The sequence below is a fragment of the Humulus lupulus genome, chromosome 4 (genome assembly GCF_963169125.1).
Source record: "Humulus lupulus chromosome 4, drHumLupu1.1, whole genome shotgun sequence".
NCBI classification, from domain to species: Eukaryota; Viridiplantae; Streptophyta; class Magnoliopsida; order Rosales; family Cannabaceae; genus Humulus; species Humulus lupulus.
This window is the reverse complement of record NC_084796.1, coordinates 152,819,550-152,836,038: the sequence shown is the minus strand read 5'-3', so window position 1 is coordinate 152,836,038 and position 16,489 is coordinate 152,819,550. Positions and strand designations below refer to the sequence as shown.

General features: G+C 44.6%; 1 protein-coding gene across 1 annotated transcript; it reads right to left on the bottom strand.

Annotated features, from left to right (window-relative positions):
* Positions 1-11,475: 11,475 nt before the first annotated feature.
* LOC133829227 (uncharacterized) lies at positions 11,476-13,767 on the bottom strand. The gene is made up of 2 exons (XM_062259077.1): positions 12,135-13,767; positions 11,476-12,038 (listed from the first exon to the last, which is right to left on the bottom strand). Exons 1-2 carry the CDS (start codon positions 12,591-12,593, stop codon positions 11,913-11,915), a joined length of 585 nt encoding a protein of 194 aa, XP_062115061.1. The 5' UTR covers positions 12,594-13,767; the 3' UTR covers positions 11,476-11,912.
* Positions 13,768-16,489: the final 2,722 nt, after the last annotated feature.

Here is a 16,489-nt window from a genome sequence, read left to right as displayed (position 1 = left end):
GACCCACGATTTCGATAATCAATAGATTTAGTCATAGTAGTCACTGTAGGGGTGAGTCTAGTAGAATTTGACCTATTTCGAAATTTAACATTGTCAAAATAACTAATGAACACCTTCCGTAGGAGGGCAAATCAAAGCATCTCGAGGCTCCATTAAGCTATTGACATTGTTAAACTAACGGTAGAGATCGAATATAATTCTTAAAATAAGCTCATTATAAAATTAAAAATAGTATTTTTATTTTTTATTTTCAAAAATTAATGACTATGGTTCTTCCAAAAATTATAAGAACATAATTTTAAAACCAAAGTTCCATAATTTTTTATTAATTCTAAAGTGTCACATTGAAACAAATTTAATTAATTTAGAATTAATTTGTTGCTAATCAATATTTAGGTTTAACTATCATAATGAACCTATACAATTAAGTCCAACTTAGACAAATAAGTCTTAACAATTGGGCTTATATGGAGGAGGGTTGAGTCCAGTATGTCATTCTCACTACTAAGGCCCCCTTACTTCCACACAAGGTCCAAAATACAGGAATTTGAACATTCGTTTAATTAATTGATTAGGCTCACTATAGTCATGCAAAGCAAATGGGCCTTCAAAAGTGGAACCACCCACAAGAGAGGAATTTAAATTTTATATTTTCTACTGGGCCTAAATAAAACATATTATTTTATGAATATTTCATTTGGCAAAATCCATATATTAGGCAAACATATGGGTCACTATATATAGTGCAAACAAACATGTGATAATTGGATGAACCTAATCATGTTACTATATGAGCAATTTTATGAATTTTATGCAAATAATACCACAACTTATTTCATTTGCAAAAATATCGCAATTAATTTTCTAGAATTTATAAAAAAAAATCGAATTAATTAAATTTTTACAAAAAGTAAGTCAATTTAAATGAAATTTATTAACAATTAATAATAGTTAATTTAAATTTCATTTATCAACAATCAACTTGGTTTATGTTAATTTGAAAAAAAAAAAATTAATTTAAATAAGATTTATCAACAATTAATCATAGTTAATTTAAACCACATTTATAAAAAATATTTTATTAATTGGTTGAAAAAATTATATTTTTCAAATTTTAACAAATTTTAAAATTTAAAATCAATATCTTAACTGTTTTTCAAAAAAATATAGTGTTTTTACAACTATAAGCAAATATTTTAACCATTTAAACAAATAAAATATTAATAGTTATAACATTCCTAAAATATCTTAAAACATTTAAACAAATTCAAATATCAATAAAAATATCTAACTAACAAATTTCAAATAATTTAAATATTAAGAATTATAGAATAAACAGATATTAATATATTTTAAATAAAGACGTAATAAAAATAACAAGTATTTAAAAGAAAATATTTTTAATATCTGATATCTTAATTCTAATATTTTAATATATTAAAATATTTAAAATTAAGTTGTTGGCCTATTTTTAAATTTGAATTTGAATCTTTGTAGAAAATATCTAATTTTTTAAATATCAAACAACAAAAATATCTTATTTTTAAAAATATTTTTAAATGATAAAATAAATTAGATATTTAAGATTTGTTACAAAGAAATCAATTTCATATTTTATTTTCTTTAATTTAAAAAAATTGGATGAACAGTACCTGTCACCGTGGCTGAGGTAGAGGAGACGCGCAGTAGTGCGCGCGTAATGGGGGGATGCGCTTGGGTGGGTAGCCGGCAAAAAATTTCCGAAAAATTTTATGAGCAATTTTTTTAAACCAAAATCGTTTTCTAATTAATTTTTAATATGATTTACACAAAAAAAAAAAAGCATTTAAAAAAATTAATGGCTTAGAAACCATAACGAAATAACCTAAAATTGCTAATAATCATAAAAACATAAAATCCATCAAATTACTCAACACATCAAATAATTCAATTTTTAACATGTTCATGCATGAAAATAAATACCACTAAAGGCTCTGAGGCCAATTGTTAGAAAACTTATACATGATCTTGTTTATTTTCATTTAAATCATATATTAAACATATTAATATAAGATAACTTAGAACATGTTCCTAAAATTAAATTCAAACAGAAATAATGATAACAACATTTACATTATACGCAGCGGAATGATTGAGTCATTCCTTCAGTTTCTCTGACCCTTGTATCCTTTATGTCGCAGAGTATTACCAAGAAACTGAACCATTTTTCAATTTTCGTCATAGCCTTCCAAAGTATCTTATAATCACCTAGACTAGGGTGGACAACTCTCAACACATGAGATAGATACAGAGAGAAGAAGAGAAAAAAATATTGCGGCTTAGAAAATGACTTATGCTTTAGAGTTAATCTAAAACCTACTAGATCTTCTCATCTTCTCATAAACTTGTGTTTTCATCTCTCACTTAGCGTTTCTTTTACAGGTTCAATTAGATCACTTATTTAATTAAAAAATTAATATAATAATAGTCAATAATCAGCCCTAGGTTGAAATTATCATGGGCTTTAGGCCCGTGAAATTTCTCATTTAATTATAAGCTCGTTGGATTTAAAATCAAGACATTTATTATTTTCTATTGATTTAATTCATTAAATAATTATTTAAATCCTTTATCAAATTAATTATTTATAATTTGAACATTGATTTAAACTTAGATGTTAATTTATCTTAAATAATAAATTTGTCATAATTTCTCTTTTCTTTTCTAAATTATATAATTCTGTGAAACTATCCAAAATTGACCTGGTCAACTTTGATAAGTCTAATTGATAATTAAATCAATTAATTAAGATTATCTAGATGATTTTATCCAAGTTACAATGGAGACTATGGACCTATGAAATCAAGCTTCAATAAGTTATCATAAATCTAACAAATAAATTAGCTAATTTATTAATTCCTTGTGACTCCACTAAAGACTCAGAATTGCACTCTTGAATTCATAGAACGCTCTATAAGCAATATAGATACGTTATTAATTATTCATTGTTACAACCATAATTGTCACTCAATCCTCTATAGACGGTCTACAATGAGATAGACTAAAATATTGTTTTACCCCTCATTGTATTTTATCCTTGAAACTCTTAGCTCATTGTAAATGATATTTCAGTAAACTAATATTAAATACTGAAACGAGATCTCTATCATTTAACATATTGAACCAAACTAAAAATAAACCATCGTTTCACTTCTTCATCTTCTTCATCAGAAGCTAAAGATGTTCATATCTATGATTAACACTCCCACTCAATTATACTACCGAGTTCCCAAGATGTAAGTATGGCCTAGTCTCTAGGACAAACCGGTAATGAACAAGTCAAAGAACTCAAATAATACATTCAATTAGAATACTAACCATTCAGAATTGAGATTGAATTGACGTATGGTCAACTATATGATATGACTAGAATAGTTAATAACGGTATGTTTACTTATCCTATCAACTGTCAATATGAGTTCAATCCGATGTAATAAATACATTCGATCTTATGTACTTTGTTAATGTTCTGGAAAGAACATAACACTGCGATGTGTAAGTAGATCATATCGTAGATTGGCAAGTCAGTGTAAATTTTATGTACTGACTAATCTTAGGACTAACTTATATTTGAACATATAATTATATTTATATTCTACTGTGATTATGTCACTATAAATACAACTAGTTATATGCCCGAGATTTAATAGAAGTTCATTGTACGTCCTGATTTTCCCACGGGCTGATTAGCGGGCTGAGCTGTGACCTAATCATGATTATCTCGTGGACATCCCCAAAACCGGAGCTGCCGTCATAAGGTCGTACCTCCTTAGCTCGATGCAACCCAAGGGTTCGCCAAGATTGCCCAGGACTTGAGCCTGGACTCTGAAGGCCGAGGGTCGAGTTAAGTATCCAGCTCGTAGTACGAGCTGAATATGGAGGCTATGACCCTTTGTAAAGTCAACACACGCAAGGTAAACGTGCATATATCAGACATCACGTGTCTGATATGCCCCTGACTTCTCGGATACGCAGCAGGAACATGCGTATTCAGACACCCATGACTGGGTTGGGCCGTGCGGCCCATTATCTCCTTACCTATCGATTTGACCACACTTATGTGTCAGGTTTAGGAATTAATCATGAATGTCACAGAGTTGATATGATAGGTAAGAAGGTCACGGGATGACCTTCTTACCAACTCCCAGGTGCCTTCTCCTATAAATATGGAGACCCTGAGAGTTGATAGGGGTTGGATGATCTCTTGTAAGAAATATCCTGTAATCATATACCCAGAATAGAGCAATAATATTGACTAGTGGAGTAGAATGATTTTAACCTTTGAACCACTTAAAAACCGTGTCTTGAGTCACCTTTCCATTTGCTAAGATCATATATCTGTTTCGGTTCATTATTAGCATTGATCCCTTTCTCTTCCTTTCTTAAATTATCTGTTGGCGAAGAACCGCGTCAACAGTTTGGTGCTTTCGTTGAGAGCAAGTCTGATTCAGTGCTGTCGCAAACATCCGACTATGGTGACAACTCGATCCAGGCACGTTAACGAGGCAGAGCAACATGATGGGCAGGAGGCTCATCATACTGCCACCCCTGGTGAACAAGTTCCTGAAGTCCAGCAACGGCCAGGAAAACAGCAGGCGGGCCAAGACGACACCGGAAGTTCGGCGCCTCGGCCGCCTAACCCGAACCCATGTTATTACACTGCAGTGGAAATGGAGAATGCTCAGCTGAGGAGCCAGCTAGCAATAGCTAGTCAACAGATCAAGGATGTGCTGGCCCGACTACCCCCTCTCACAACCGACGTTAACGTCGGACAGAGGCAAGGCGAGGCTTCTAAGTCTCGCCGGGGTAATCGATCCAGGCGTAGCCGTTCAGACAGACTTCCGACGCCCAACTCCACTCCTTCATCACACCATCGAGAGGCAGACTTCAGAGGAATGCCTAGAGCCGAACAACAGCAATACAGCCGTTCGGTCAGAACGTCGACTCCTAGCTCCCAACCATCCTCGAGCGCGCCCAGGAGAGCTCGAGGAAATTCCCGAAGGAGATCCGGGGAGGGCTCACAGTATCAGCCCGTCCCCAACAACCGTCCTGCGCCTCGTCCAGATCGCCAGGCGCGAGACCAGCGGGTTGGCAGGGCCGAAATGCCCCCACCGAATCTAATCCGACCTGACGGAACCAGGATCGCCTCTCCAGTCAGGCATCCTCCGTCTCTGATCAGGTATCCGTCTCCTCCTCGACCCGTTCGAGATATTCCTGCCTACGGAAGTAGCAGGAGAGATCCGCCATCAGCTGGCCTTCCCGGCGTAGCAGGGCGCTAAGGGAAAGCCCAGGTCCTCACCACCAAAGGCGGACTCCAAGCCTATCTAGCAGGAGCCACTGGACCGGCAGTCGCCGGAGTGATCTCTCTGGGGGAGACCTGCGCCAGCGTTTGAGTTCGGCGCAAAGTCCTCGAGTCACCCAAGGAGGCGACCTTCGAGAACGCCTCAACTCCCATAGAGGGGAGCAGGTGGGAGGGGATAGCCACGCTCGCTCAGGGGGGGCCCTGTCCGAAGTACGTAACGGAGGGAATGCCCCAGATAACCTATCTCAAGATAGGAGGGGCAATAACCCACCAAATATGTACAATGGATCCGGAGCTGTTTAACAGCCCCGGAATAACCAAGGACACCAGGACCAAACCCTCGAACGCCTAACTCAGATAGAGGAGCTGATGAGGAAGCTCCTGACGGAAAAAGAAAAAGATGAGTACGATTCAGGGGACGAGATGGAACTCTTCGCCCCCAGTATAGCAGCAACGGTGTACCCGCTTGGCTTCCGTATGCTGCACCTGTCAAAGTTCAATGGAGACGGAGACCCATCGGATCATCTAGGAATGTTCAACACCTTGATGATGGCTCACAACACCGGCCCCGAGCTGAGATGTTTAATCTTTCCTTCCACACTGACTGGACCTGCCAGGCAGTGGTTCAAACAAGGTAAAAAGCAGTCAATCGGCTCCTGGAAGACTTTCTCGACAGATTTCAAAAGGGCATTCCGAGCCTCCCAGGTCGCCCGCGTTCAGGCCGACTCCCTGGCTAACGTGAGGCAGCAGCCCGGTGAGACTCTGAAGGCCTACCTGAGCAGATTTGCAAACGTTGCTGCTCGAGCTAGAGACGCGAATGATAGCTCCAAGCTCATGGCCATGAGAACTGGAATCCTCGTCGAAGGAGATCTCTGGAAGGATATACAAAGGAAGGGAGTCAGCTCGGTTAACGAATTCCTTAACAGAGCCCAAGAATGGATCAACTTGGAAGAAGCCGAAGCTTCTGCTGCAGGAACCAGCCAGGTCCCTGAGCAGCCCGCGGGAGTGGGGACGGAGGTCGTGGCAGCGACCCAGAACGTCACACAGAACAACCAGCTTGGAGGAGGCAAAAGAAAAGGGAATGGTGAAGGCAGCCAACACGGTCAAAAGAAGAATAAGTCCATAGACAAGTTTAAACCCGTCTTCGCGACTTATACCGAGCTCATCCAGTCTAGGGAGAATATCTTCCTAGCCAACTCTACTCTAGTCCCCTGGAAGAGGCCGGAGCCATTAAAGCACCACAAGGGGAAGAGAGACGCTTCCAAGTTTTGCCGTTTTCATAACGATTTTGGCCACAATACCGACGATTGTAGACATCTAAAGGATAAGATCGAGACTCTCATTCGAGCCAGCCCCTTGGCTCAATACGCAGGGAACAGGGTTCCAGCAAGTCGACCTGCCCCTGAAGTCCCGGCCAGTCAGCCCGGGTCTCAAGTAGACCAGGATGTACCTCCTCCGGTGGTAGGAGGAGAGATATCCACCATCTCTGGAGGTCTGCACATGGCCGGCACGAGCAGAGGCGCCCAGAAGAGATACGTGAACGAACTAAAGGCTCATAACGGAGTGGAGTTCGTCCCAGAGCAGCGTTAGTCAAAGCAGCAGCAATTGGAGAGGCAACCAATCATTTTTACGGAGGAAGATGCGGGCCATGTCCAGTTCCCTCACAATGATCCTCTGGTCGTAGCAGTCCAGCTCGCCAATCGGAGAGTGAGGAGGGTACTGATAGACAACGGGAGTTCGGTGAACCTCCTATTCCGATCCACCTTAGAGAAGATGAGTTTGACTGTCGCCGAGCTGAAGGCAACCTCCATGATGTTGTATGGTTTTTCGGGAGAAGGATCAGCAGCGATAAGGACGATCAAGCTGGTGATCACCCTAGGTGAAGGATCTCGGACAGTCTCCAAACTCCTCAAGTTCGTGGTCATTGACTGCTCCGCTGCCTACAACGCCATTTTGGGACGACCTACGCTCATAGCTTTCAAGGCCGTCACGTCCATTCGCCACCTCGCGATGAAATTCCCTACTTCGATGGGAATCTGCACTATCCATGGCGATCAGCTCGCTGCCAGGGAATGCTACAGCATTTCCATGAAGGGAAAATCTAAACCTGGGCAGCTGGCAATGGTCATTCAAGGTGAAGAGGAATCTCAGGAACCCTTAGCAGATCCTGAGATTGAAAACCTCAAAGCGCCGAGTGGGATAATGTCGTCTTAAGTGAGGATATTGACCCCCGAATAAGCGAGGACAAATCCGAGCTCCAGGCGATTGAGGAGCTCGAGGAAGTGAACATTGATCCGCAGAATCCATCACGGATGGTCAGGCTCGGGAAAAACCTCTGTATCAAGAGGAAGGCGGAGCTGACTAAGTTTCTGCGGGATAACCTGGACGTGTTTGCCTGGTCCCACGAGGACATGGTGGGGATCAGCCCGAGTGTCATCATGCATACACTTCATCTGGATAAAAGCGTTCCTGCCAAGTCTCAGAAGCAAAGAAGTTTAGGAACAACCCGGGCTGAAGCCCTAGAAGAAGAAGTAGCCCGGCTCAAAAAATGTGGCTTCATCCGTGAAGCCAAGTTTCCAATCTGGGTCGCCAACCCCGTGCTGGTCCCGAAGCCTAACGGGAAATGGCGGACCTGCATCGACTTCTCCGACCTAAATAAAGCCTGCCCCAAGGATTTCTTTCCATTGCCCAGGATTGATCAGTTGGTAGATGCCACGGCAGGGCACGAGCTCATGTCCTTTATGGACGCGTACTCAAGCTACAATCAGATCGCGATGAATCCGGCAGACCAGGAGCACACCAGCTTCATGACCTCGACTAACGTCTATTGTTACAAGATCATGTCGTTCGGTCTGAAGAACGCCGGAGCTACCTACCAAAGGCTAGTAAATAGAATGTTCGTAGACCAGATCGGAAAAAACATGGAAGTGTACGTTGATGACATGCTAGTCAAGTCAAAGACTGTCGATAACCATGTTTCCGACCTGGCAGAATGTTTTAAGATACTACGGGAATATGGCATGAGGCTCAATCCACAGAAATGTACTTTTGGAGTCGCGTCAAGGAAATTCCTGGGGTTCATAGTCAATACCCGAGGAATCAAGGCAAACCCCGACAAGATCAGATCACTGCTCGAGCTTCCTTCGCCCAGGTCGCGAAAAGATGTCCAAGGCCTGACAGGAAGAGTGGCAGCCCTCAACCGGTTTATTTCCAAGTCCACCGATAAGTGTTTGCCCTTCTACAACCTGCTCCGAGGAAACAAGAAGTTTGAATAGACAGTAGAATGCGAAAGCGCATTCCTCGACCTGAAGGCACATCTGGCTGAGCCGCCCGTGCTATCCAAACCCAAGGCAGGAGAGCCCCTTTTCCTCTACCTGGCTGTCACTGAGGACGCAGCTAGTGCCGTACTGGTACGAGAAGAGGACCAAGTTCAGAAGCCAGTCTACTACATCAGCAAGAGACTTCTCGGGGCTGAATCCCGATACCCGCTGATGGAGAAATTGGCGTTCTGCCTTATCACGGCTTTGCGAAAGCTCAGGCCGTACTTCAAGTCCCACTCGATTCACGTCATGACCGATCAACCTTTAAGGCAGGTTTTGCAAAAACCTGAAGCATCGGGACGTTTGTTAAAGTGGGCCATCGAACTCAGTCAGTTCGAGATTCTGTACACTCCGCGAACTGCTATAAAAATTCAGGCCCTGGCCGATTTCATGGCAGAGTGCACGGGATTCCAGGAGGAACCCGCAGAAAACTCACCCCAAATCAGCTCGCCCCAGGCTTTGTGGAGGGTCTTTGTAGATGGTTCATCCAACGAGAACGGCTCCGGAGCTGGAATCATTTTGATATCCCCCGAGGGACATAGATTCCACTCGGCACTGAGATTCGGATTCAAAGCCTCCAACAACGAGGCCGAATACGAAGCTTTGCTGGCAGGACTAAGGATAGCCCAGGAGTTAAAGGCGAGCTCCGTCCAGTGCTTCAGTGACTCCCAGCTCGTGGTAAACCAGGTTCTGGGCGAGTATCAAGCACGGGGACCCAAGATGGCCGCCTACCTGGCAAAGGTCAAATCTGAGCTGTCCGCGTTTGAGCGAGGCTCGATCGAACAGATACCTCGGGAGCAAAACGCTAACGCAGACGCTCTTGCCAAGCTCGCCACCTCTGGGGAAACGGAGACCTTGGGGCTAGTACCAGTCGAATTCTTGGAGAAACCAAGCGTAAAAGATGTCAGGACGGAGGTCGAGATGATCGATGCCAGGCCGACCAGGATGACCCCCATCCTTGAATATCTCGTCGAGGGCAAGCTTCCTGAAGGACGTAACGATGCACGGCGAGTCCTGTACCAAGCTCCTAGGTATACGATAGTTGATGGGGTGTTGTACCGACGTGGGCACTCCCTACCTCTCCTCCGGTGTGTTCTTCCAAGCGAAGAAAAGGCCATCCTGCAGGAAGTGCACGAAGGATTTTGCGGAGACCACACTAGGGGGCAGAGCTTGGCCTTAAAGGTCCTGAGGCAGGGATATTACTGGCCAACTCTGTCCAAAGACTCGATCTCATACGTGAAGAAGTGCGACAAGTGCCAGCGATTCGCCGCAGTTGCCCGAGCTCCTCCAGTCGAGCTGAAGATGATCTCGTCCCCATGGCCGTTCACAGTTTGGGGGATCGAGTTGGTGGGCGCCCTCCCTACTGGAAAAGGCGAGGTCCGTTACGCCGTGGTAGCCATCGACTACTTTACAAAGTGGGCTGAGGCAAAACCTTTGGCAACAATAATGTCCAAAAAAGTGCTTGACTTCGTGGTTAAGAGCATTATCTGTCGATTCGGCCTGCCCAAGAAGATCGTTTCCGATAACGGCACTCAGTTCGACAGCGACCTGTTCACCGAGTTTTGTGAAAGGCACGGAATTGTGAAAAGCTTCTCCTCCGTGGCCTATCCTCAGGCGAATGGCCAGGTCGAAGCTGTCAACAAGACCCTAAAGGCGAGCCTCAAGAAGAGATTAGACGAAGCAAAGGGGGTCTGGCCAGAACAGCTCCCCAAGGTCCTATGGGCATACCGGACCTCGCATCGGACTCCTACGGGTCATACTCCCTTTTCCCTAACCTTTGGGAGTGAGGCAGTCCTCCCCGTGAAAATTAAGGTGCTTTTGCATAGAGTCCAGTCTTACGACCAAGATCGAAACCACGAGCTCCTGTGCAATGTCCTCGATCTAGTTGATGAAAGGCGAGAAGATTCGCAACTCCAGCTCGCCCACTATCAGCAAAAAATCACTCGCTACTTCAACACCAAAGTCAAAAAGCGCGCTTTTAGCGTTGGCGACTTGGTCCTAAGGAGAGTCTTCTTAGCTGGTAAGGACCCCAAAGATGGAGTCTTGGGACCAAACTGGGAAGGACCATACCAGGTCATCGAAATCATCAAGGAGGGAACTTATAAGTTAGCTCGACTTGATGGAGGGGCGGTCCCGCGGACTTGGAATACCATCCACCTAAAGAAATATTATCAATGATTCACTTGTAAGGCTTGGAAGGCCACTTTTTATGTATGAATGAGAATCAGCTTTTTGTACATGTTTGCAAGTGTAATCTAAAGTAACCACGAAAGACCCTTTCTCAGTTACTTGGGGGCATATGGTGCCTAGATATAACCAAGTCTCCTTAATGACTTAGAAGTTGATTCATATCGATTGATCGTTGTTTTTCTTAAAAAACGCGAGATATTGATAAGGATTAAACACTAACTAAGTCCTATCCTGGATATAACCGGGTCATAAAACTTAGAAGTTGATTTAAATCTATTGATCGTTGTTCTTCTTAAAGAGCTCGAGATATGGATAAAAGTTAACACGAACTAAGTTTTCAAAATAAGTTCCTGGTCATAACCGTATCATAAAACTTAGAAGATGATTTAAATCTATTGATCGTTGTTCTTCTTAAAGAGCTCGAGATATGGACAAAAGTTAACACGAACTAAGTTTTCAAAATAAGTTCCTGGTCCTAACCAGGTCATAAAACTTAGAAGTTGATTTAAATCTATTGATCGTTGTTCTTCTTAAAGAGCTCGAGATATGGATAAAAGTTCACGCGAACTAAGCTTTTCAAAAAAAAAAAGTTGTAACCAAAATGCGTAAAGGCAAGAAAGAGGATCAATTAAAAGCGTTAAATCAAATTGTCTCGAGGTGAAAGCACCTCATGCAAAGGTTACATAAAAAATATTTAAAAATATTGAAGGGCACAAGAAAAGAAACGCCCTAAGCTCCACCAGGTGGCCCCTTGGAGGTCGCCGTCTCGCCTTGCTCAGCTGCGCCAGAACCATCCCCGGTCTCCGAGGGCGCCTCTTTATCAAGGCGAGCTTAGAACTTCACCAGCAAGCGCTCCCAGAGGCTCGCTGACATGAAGGAGAAGTTTGCATCTGGATTGTAGATCCAGCAATGGTAGAACAAATCTTCCATGGACTTTCCGAAGTTGTCCGCTCGGCCTCTAGGGCAGCCTGGGCGGCCTGGACCTCAGTCTTCGCGGCATCTAGGTATGTCCGCGAGGTGGCGAGAGAGGTCTCGAGCTCTTGGATCTTCGAGCGGGTTTTTTACAACTCGACCTGCGAGGCCGCCAAGGCATCCTTAGCCGCCTGCAGGGTAGTCTGGTGCTCGCTGCCCATGTCCTCAAGCTGAGTTTTGGTCCTGACGATGCTCCGGTGAAGGGCAACGGCGCTCTGCGAAGTTGAAAAGACAATTGCCTTAGAAAAAAAGGGAAGGAAAAGTAGAGCAAAGTGTAATGATAAAAACCACAAAAAAGTAAGTTAGCTTACCGTCATGGCCATGCCCAATGAAGACTCCAGCACGCCCACCGGGCTCAGTGTCTCGATGGCCCGGAGCTTCTTCTCGGTGAACCTGTATATGTGGCTAACGGCGTAGTACGCCAACTCATACACCGTTCCCCGGAAGGCCTTGGGGATCTTCTCCAGGTCCTGGGGATTGACTGGGATGCGTACATCGGAGGGTACAATCGCCGAAGTCCCGAGCTCCGTTCCTGCGTCCCGGGCGGCAGCTGGAGCTCGCGGAGGGGGTGGAGGCATGTTGCTTCCCCCTGCAGCAGGAAGAATCGCTCCCGCGACCTGGGCAGCCGGGGTTTGCTCCTTCTCCTTTGCCGAAGACTTGGTGGGGACCCCAGCGGCATTCTTGGACGTCCGGAGCCTTTTCATTTTTGGCCCAGCTGAGGGGTTCCCCCCGAAGACCGCACCTCGCAGGCTCTCCTCGGGCTGAGACATCTCTTTTGTCAAAACAAAAACATGGTTAGTACGAGTTAGCAACCATACAGATACAAAAACAAAGAGGTAAAGATAAAAAGTATATGAATACTAAGGGAATCCTACCCCCAAGCTCGAAGAAGAATCTAAGTCGATTACTTCCCGAACTGGCGCAGGTTCTGGCTCCGAGGCTGACTCAGGGCTAGATTCCTCTACGTATTGCCTAAGCCCCGGAGCTACGGCACCCCTTCGGAGTGATGGCCATGTCCGAAGGTTAGTCCCATACTCCTCGAATAGGATCGACCTAAAGGCTAAGGTATTATCTACTACTACGGTACCCCTAGGCCGGCTATCTTGGTAGTCCAGCACAAGCCGGTCGACACAATGGAGCAGGGTGGTATTCAGGTCCGGATCACTTCGGTGACGATGGACGAGCTGCCTAGGATTGAACCTAGCCAGCCGGGGGTCTGCTGTGGCCCTATCTAGACTCCTAAACATGTAAGGGTTACCTTGGCCAGAAGGACCCGCGGCTACTCCGGATTGGATCCTCTCCTCGCCCATCCTCTAAGCGACCTCCAAGGCACACTTCCTATTCCTCACGAGGGGAACTTCGTTGCCCTCGTCCTCCTCATCTTCGTCTCCCACGACCTCCTCCACGATGATGGATCTGGTGTCGCGAGCTGGGGGAAACCTCCGGGGCCTCCTGAGGTTTAAAGTCTGATTTGGGAAAATCAGCTTGCAGGCTATCATCGTCTCGTCTGTTACGAGCACACGGTAATCTTTCTCGCTGGGGAGCAAGCCCGCCAGCGTCTCGTATTGGGCCCCGAGGGTCACAGATTTCTCTGTCCTCACGAAGATGGCTGCAGAATTAGTCTAAGTCAGAAAGGGGTACGGGAGGAGCTAAAACGACACTTAACTTACGAGCTAAGGATGAAAAACGCTTACGAGGACGATTGAAGTAGTGGAGCTCGCAATTCCTGAACCCCGTCGACATGAAGAATTGATCCTTGAAGTCGTTAGGGTGGCTGGGCAGCTCGATGACCGCAGCCGTATTGGGGAATCGGGTTAAGTAGTAAAACTCGTCGCCTCGCCCCCGCTGATCCGGGCTGACCTTGAGGCAGAAAAAGTATAAAATGTCCGCTGGAGTGGGGACCTCCCACTCGTGCTTCAAAAATAAATATCTCAACCCCGCCAACAACCGATAAGAGTTGGGGGGGAGCTGAAATGGTGCCAACCTCACATAATTGAGGAAGTCCGTGAAATACTGGTCCAGCGGGAGGAATGCCCCCGCCTTGAAATGCTCGCCGCTCTAGGCCGCGAATACCTCGTCGAGCGGTGCGCAGCTCCGCTCGCCTTCCGCGGGAGGTCGGGCCACCACAGATGTTCTCCCCAGGGCGATGTTGTAGGAGAGAAAGATTTTGTTGATCTTCGCCTGGTCGGTGACCTTTGAGACGATCCTCTCCGCCTCAAAGAAGGCATCGGGGGCGACCTCGACCTCCTGCTCCACCGCCGGCCCAAAGTTGGGGATTGAGGAGTCCGGCATCACCGCCTTTCCTTTGTCATGCTGTGAGGCCGAGCTGCTGACGGTCTTCTTGGGAGCGTTCCTTTTCGGTGCCATCTGGTCGCCTAACGAACAAAAGAAAATATTTCAGAAAAGGCGATCCAAGCGTGATGAAAAATCAAATGTCATTTGCACGAGCTGAAGTAAGCCCAGCCCGTGGAGAGTGGGACCACGCGGTTCAATGAACACGCGCCTGTGCTCCCAACAGATCTCCAATTACTCGGAATTCGTGTGTCAGGGGTCAGGATAAAATTTGCCTTCAGGGGAAAGTTCCAGTAGGCAAAAATTGTAAAACCGCCTGTGAGGCGTGTCCCCTAAGCTACCCGGTTTTGCACTCAAAATATGTCAAAAATCCTACCCAGAAATTTTCCCCAGGAAAAGCATCCTGTAAACCATACTCTTAAGTGATTTCCTATAGCAAAAATACCATAACTTAAAAAGGCTTTCACCCTCCGTATCCACAAAACCCAGTAAACCATTGCATGCGGCTACAGTAAAATATTTACCTAAGCTACAGTGAAATAAATTTTCAAAACACACATGGTCAGGAAACTTACAGTGTTTGGCTGGGAGGTGGATGAAGGTATCGCCTAGGTGAAAGCTTCGTTAGAGTATTGGCTTCCAAAGCTTTGAAGAAATCCTTACGTCTGACCTTCTTGAACGCTGAGTGTAGCAGTCACAGAGAAGAGGGTTTTTTCTTCTGAGATGAAGAGAGAAGAAGGAGAGAAGTTCTGAGAAATTTCAAATGAAATGGCGGTCCATGCGTAGGGTGGCCACCCCTTTTTATATACGTGAAGGATCACGTGTAGAGGGCCGTTGGATGGCCCTGATGAGGGATCCGAGACTCTCCACTCGAAATACGAAACAACGGCTGGGCATAGGCTAGGCCATTAAATGCGGTTCTCGTAAGACGTATCGTCACCAACCACGAGGTTCCACGTATCAGGCGCCTGCGTAAGAGGTGGAATTTGAAGAGTTCATGGGGAAGCCTAAAAGCCCCTATTGTGATCTTATACGACGTGGTATACCACGAGCAGGGTCTTGGGGGGCAGATGTACGCCCTAATTTTCCCACTGGCTGATTAGCGGGCTGAGCTGCGACCTAATCATGATTATCTTGTGGACATCCCCAAAACCGGAGCTGTCGTCATAAGGTCGTACCTCCTTAGCTCGATGCAACCCAAGGGTTCGCCAAGATTGCCCAGGACTTGAGCCTGGACTCTGAAGGCCGAGGGTCGAGTTAAGTATCCAGCTCGTGGTACGAGCTGAATATGGAGGCTATGACCCTTTGTAAAGTCAACACACGCAAGGTAAACGTGCATATATCAGACATCACGTGTCTGATATGCCCCTGACTTCTCGGACACGCAGCAGGAACGTGCGTATTCAGACACCCACGACTGGGTTGGGCCGTGCGGCCCATTATCTCCTTACCTATCGATTTGACCACACTTATGTGTCAGGTTTAGGAATTAATCATGAATGTCACAGAGTTGATATGATAGGTAAGAAGGTCACGGGATGACCTTCTTACCAACTCCCAGGTGCCTTCTCCTATAAATATAGAGACCCTGAGAGTTGATAGGGGTTGGATGATCTCTTGTAAGAAATATCATGTAATCATATACCCAGAATAGAGCAATAATATTGACTAGTGGAATAGAAGGATTTTAACCTTTGAACCACTTAAAAACCGTGTCTTGAGTCACATTTCCATTTGCTAAGATCATATATATATTTCGGTTCATTATTAGCACTGATCTCTTTCTCTTCCTTTTTTAAATTATCTGTTGGCAAAGAACCGCGTCAACATTCATATTAACAAATAATTATAAAAATAAAACATGTAAGCAAAGTGATTGATCAAGTTAAAAAATGATTTCTATTAGGACATAAAACTCCAACACAAACATTTATTTTGCGATTTAGACTGCCTACAGCTAACTTTTAAGAGTTGTTTTCGCCATGCAAACCTTATTTTTGGGATCGCATGTATCAAACTTTTATTTTAATGAAAATCAATCATTTTATGATCAAAATCTTTTAACCCCAATCTGTCAAATGACTTTAGAAACACATTTATGTTTAAACGACACTATTTTTAAGTGTAACAATCTTGTTACCCATGGCGTTACATTTCTATCATTGAGATTTCTCACAAAATGAAAGTTCCATTCCCTACTACTAACATTTGTTTTCACACAATCTGCCACACACTCATTCTTCACATAAAATTTTGTGAAACATAGGAAAGCAGCTTTCAAAAACCCCCTCCTTCCCTAACCATATATCTTTTCAAAACCGTATATTCTTACCATCTCCAACTTTAAACTTCACCATCTACAAAAGTTCATCAT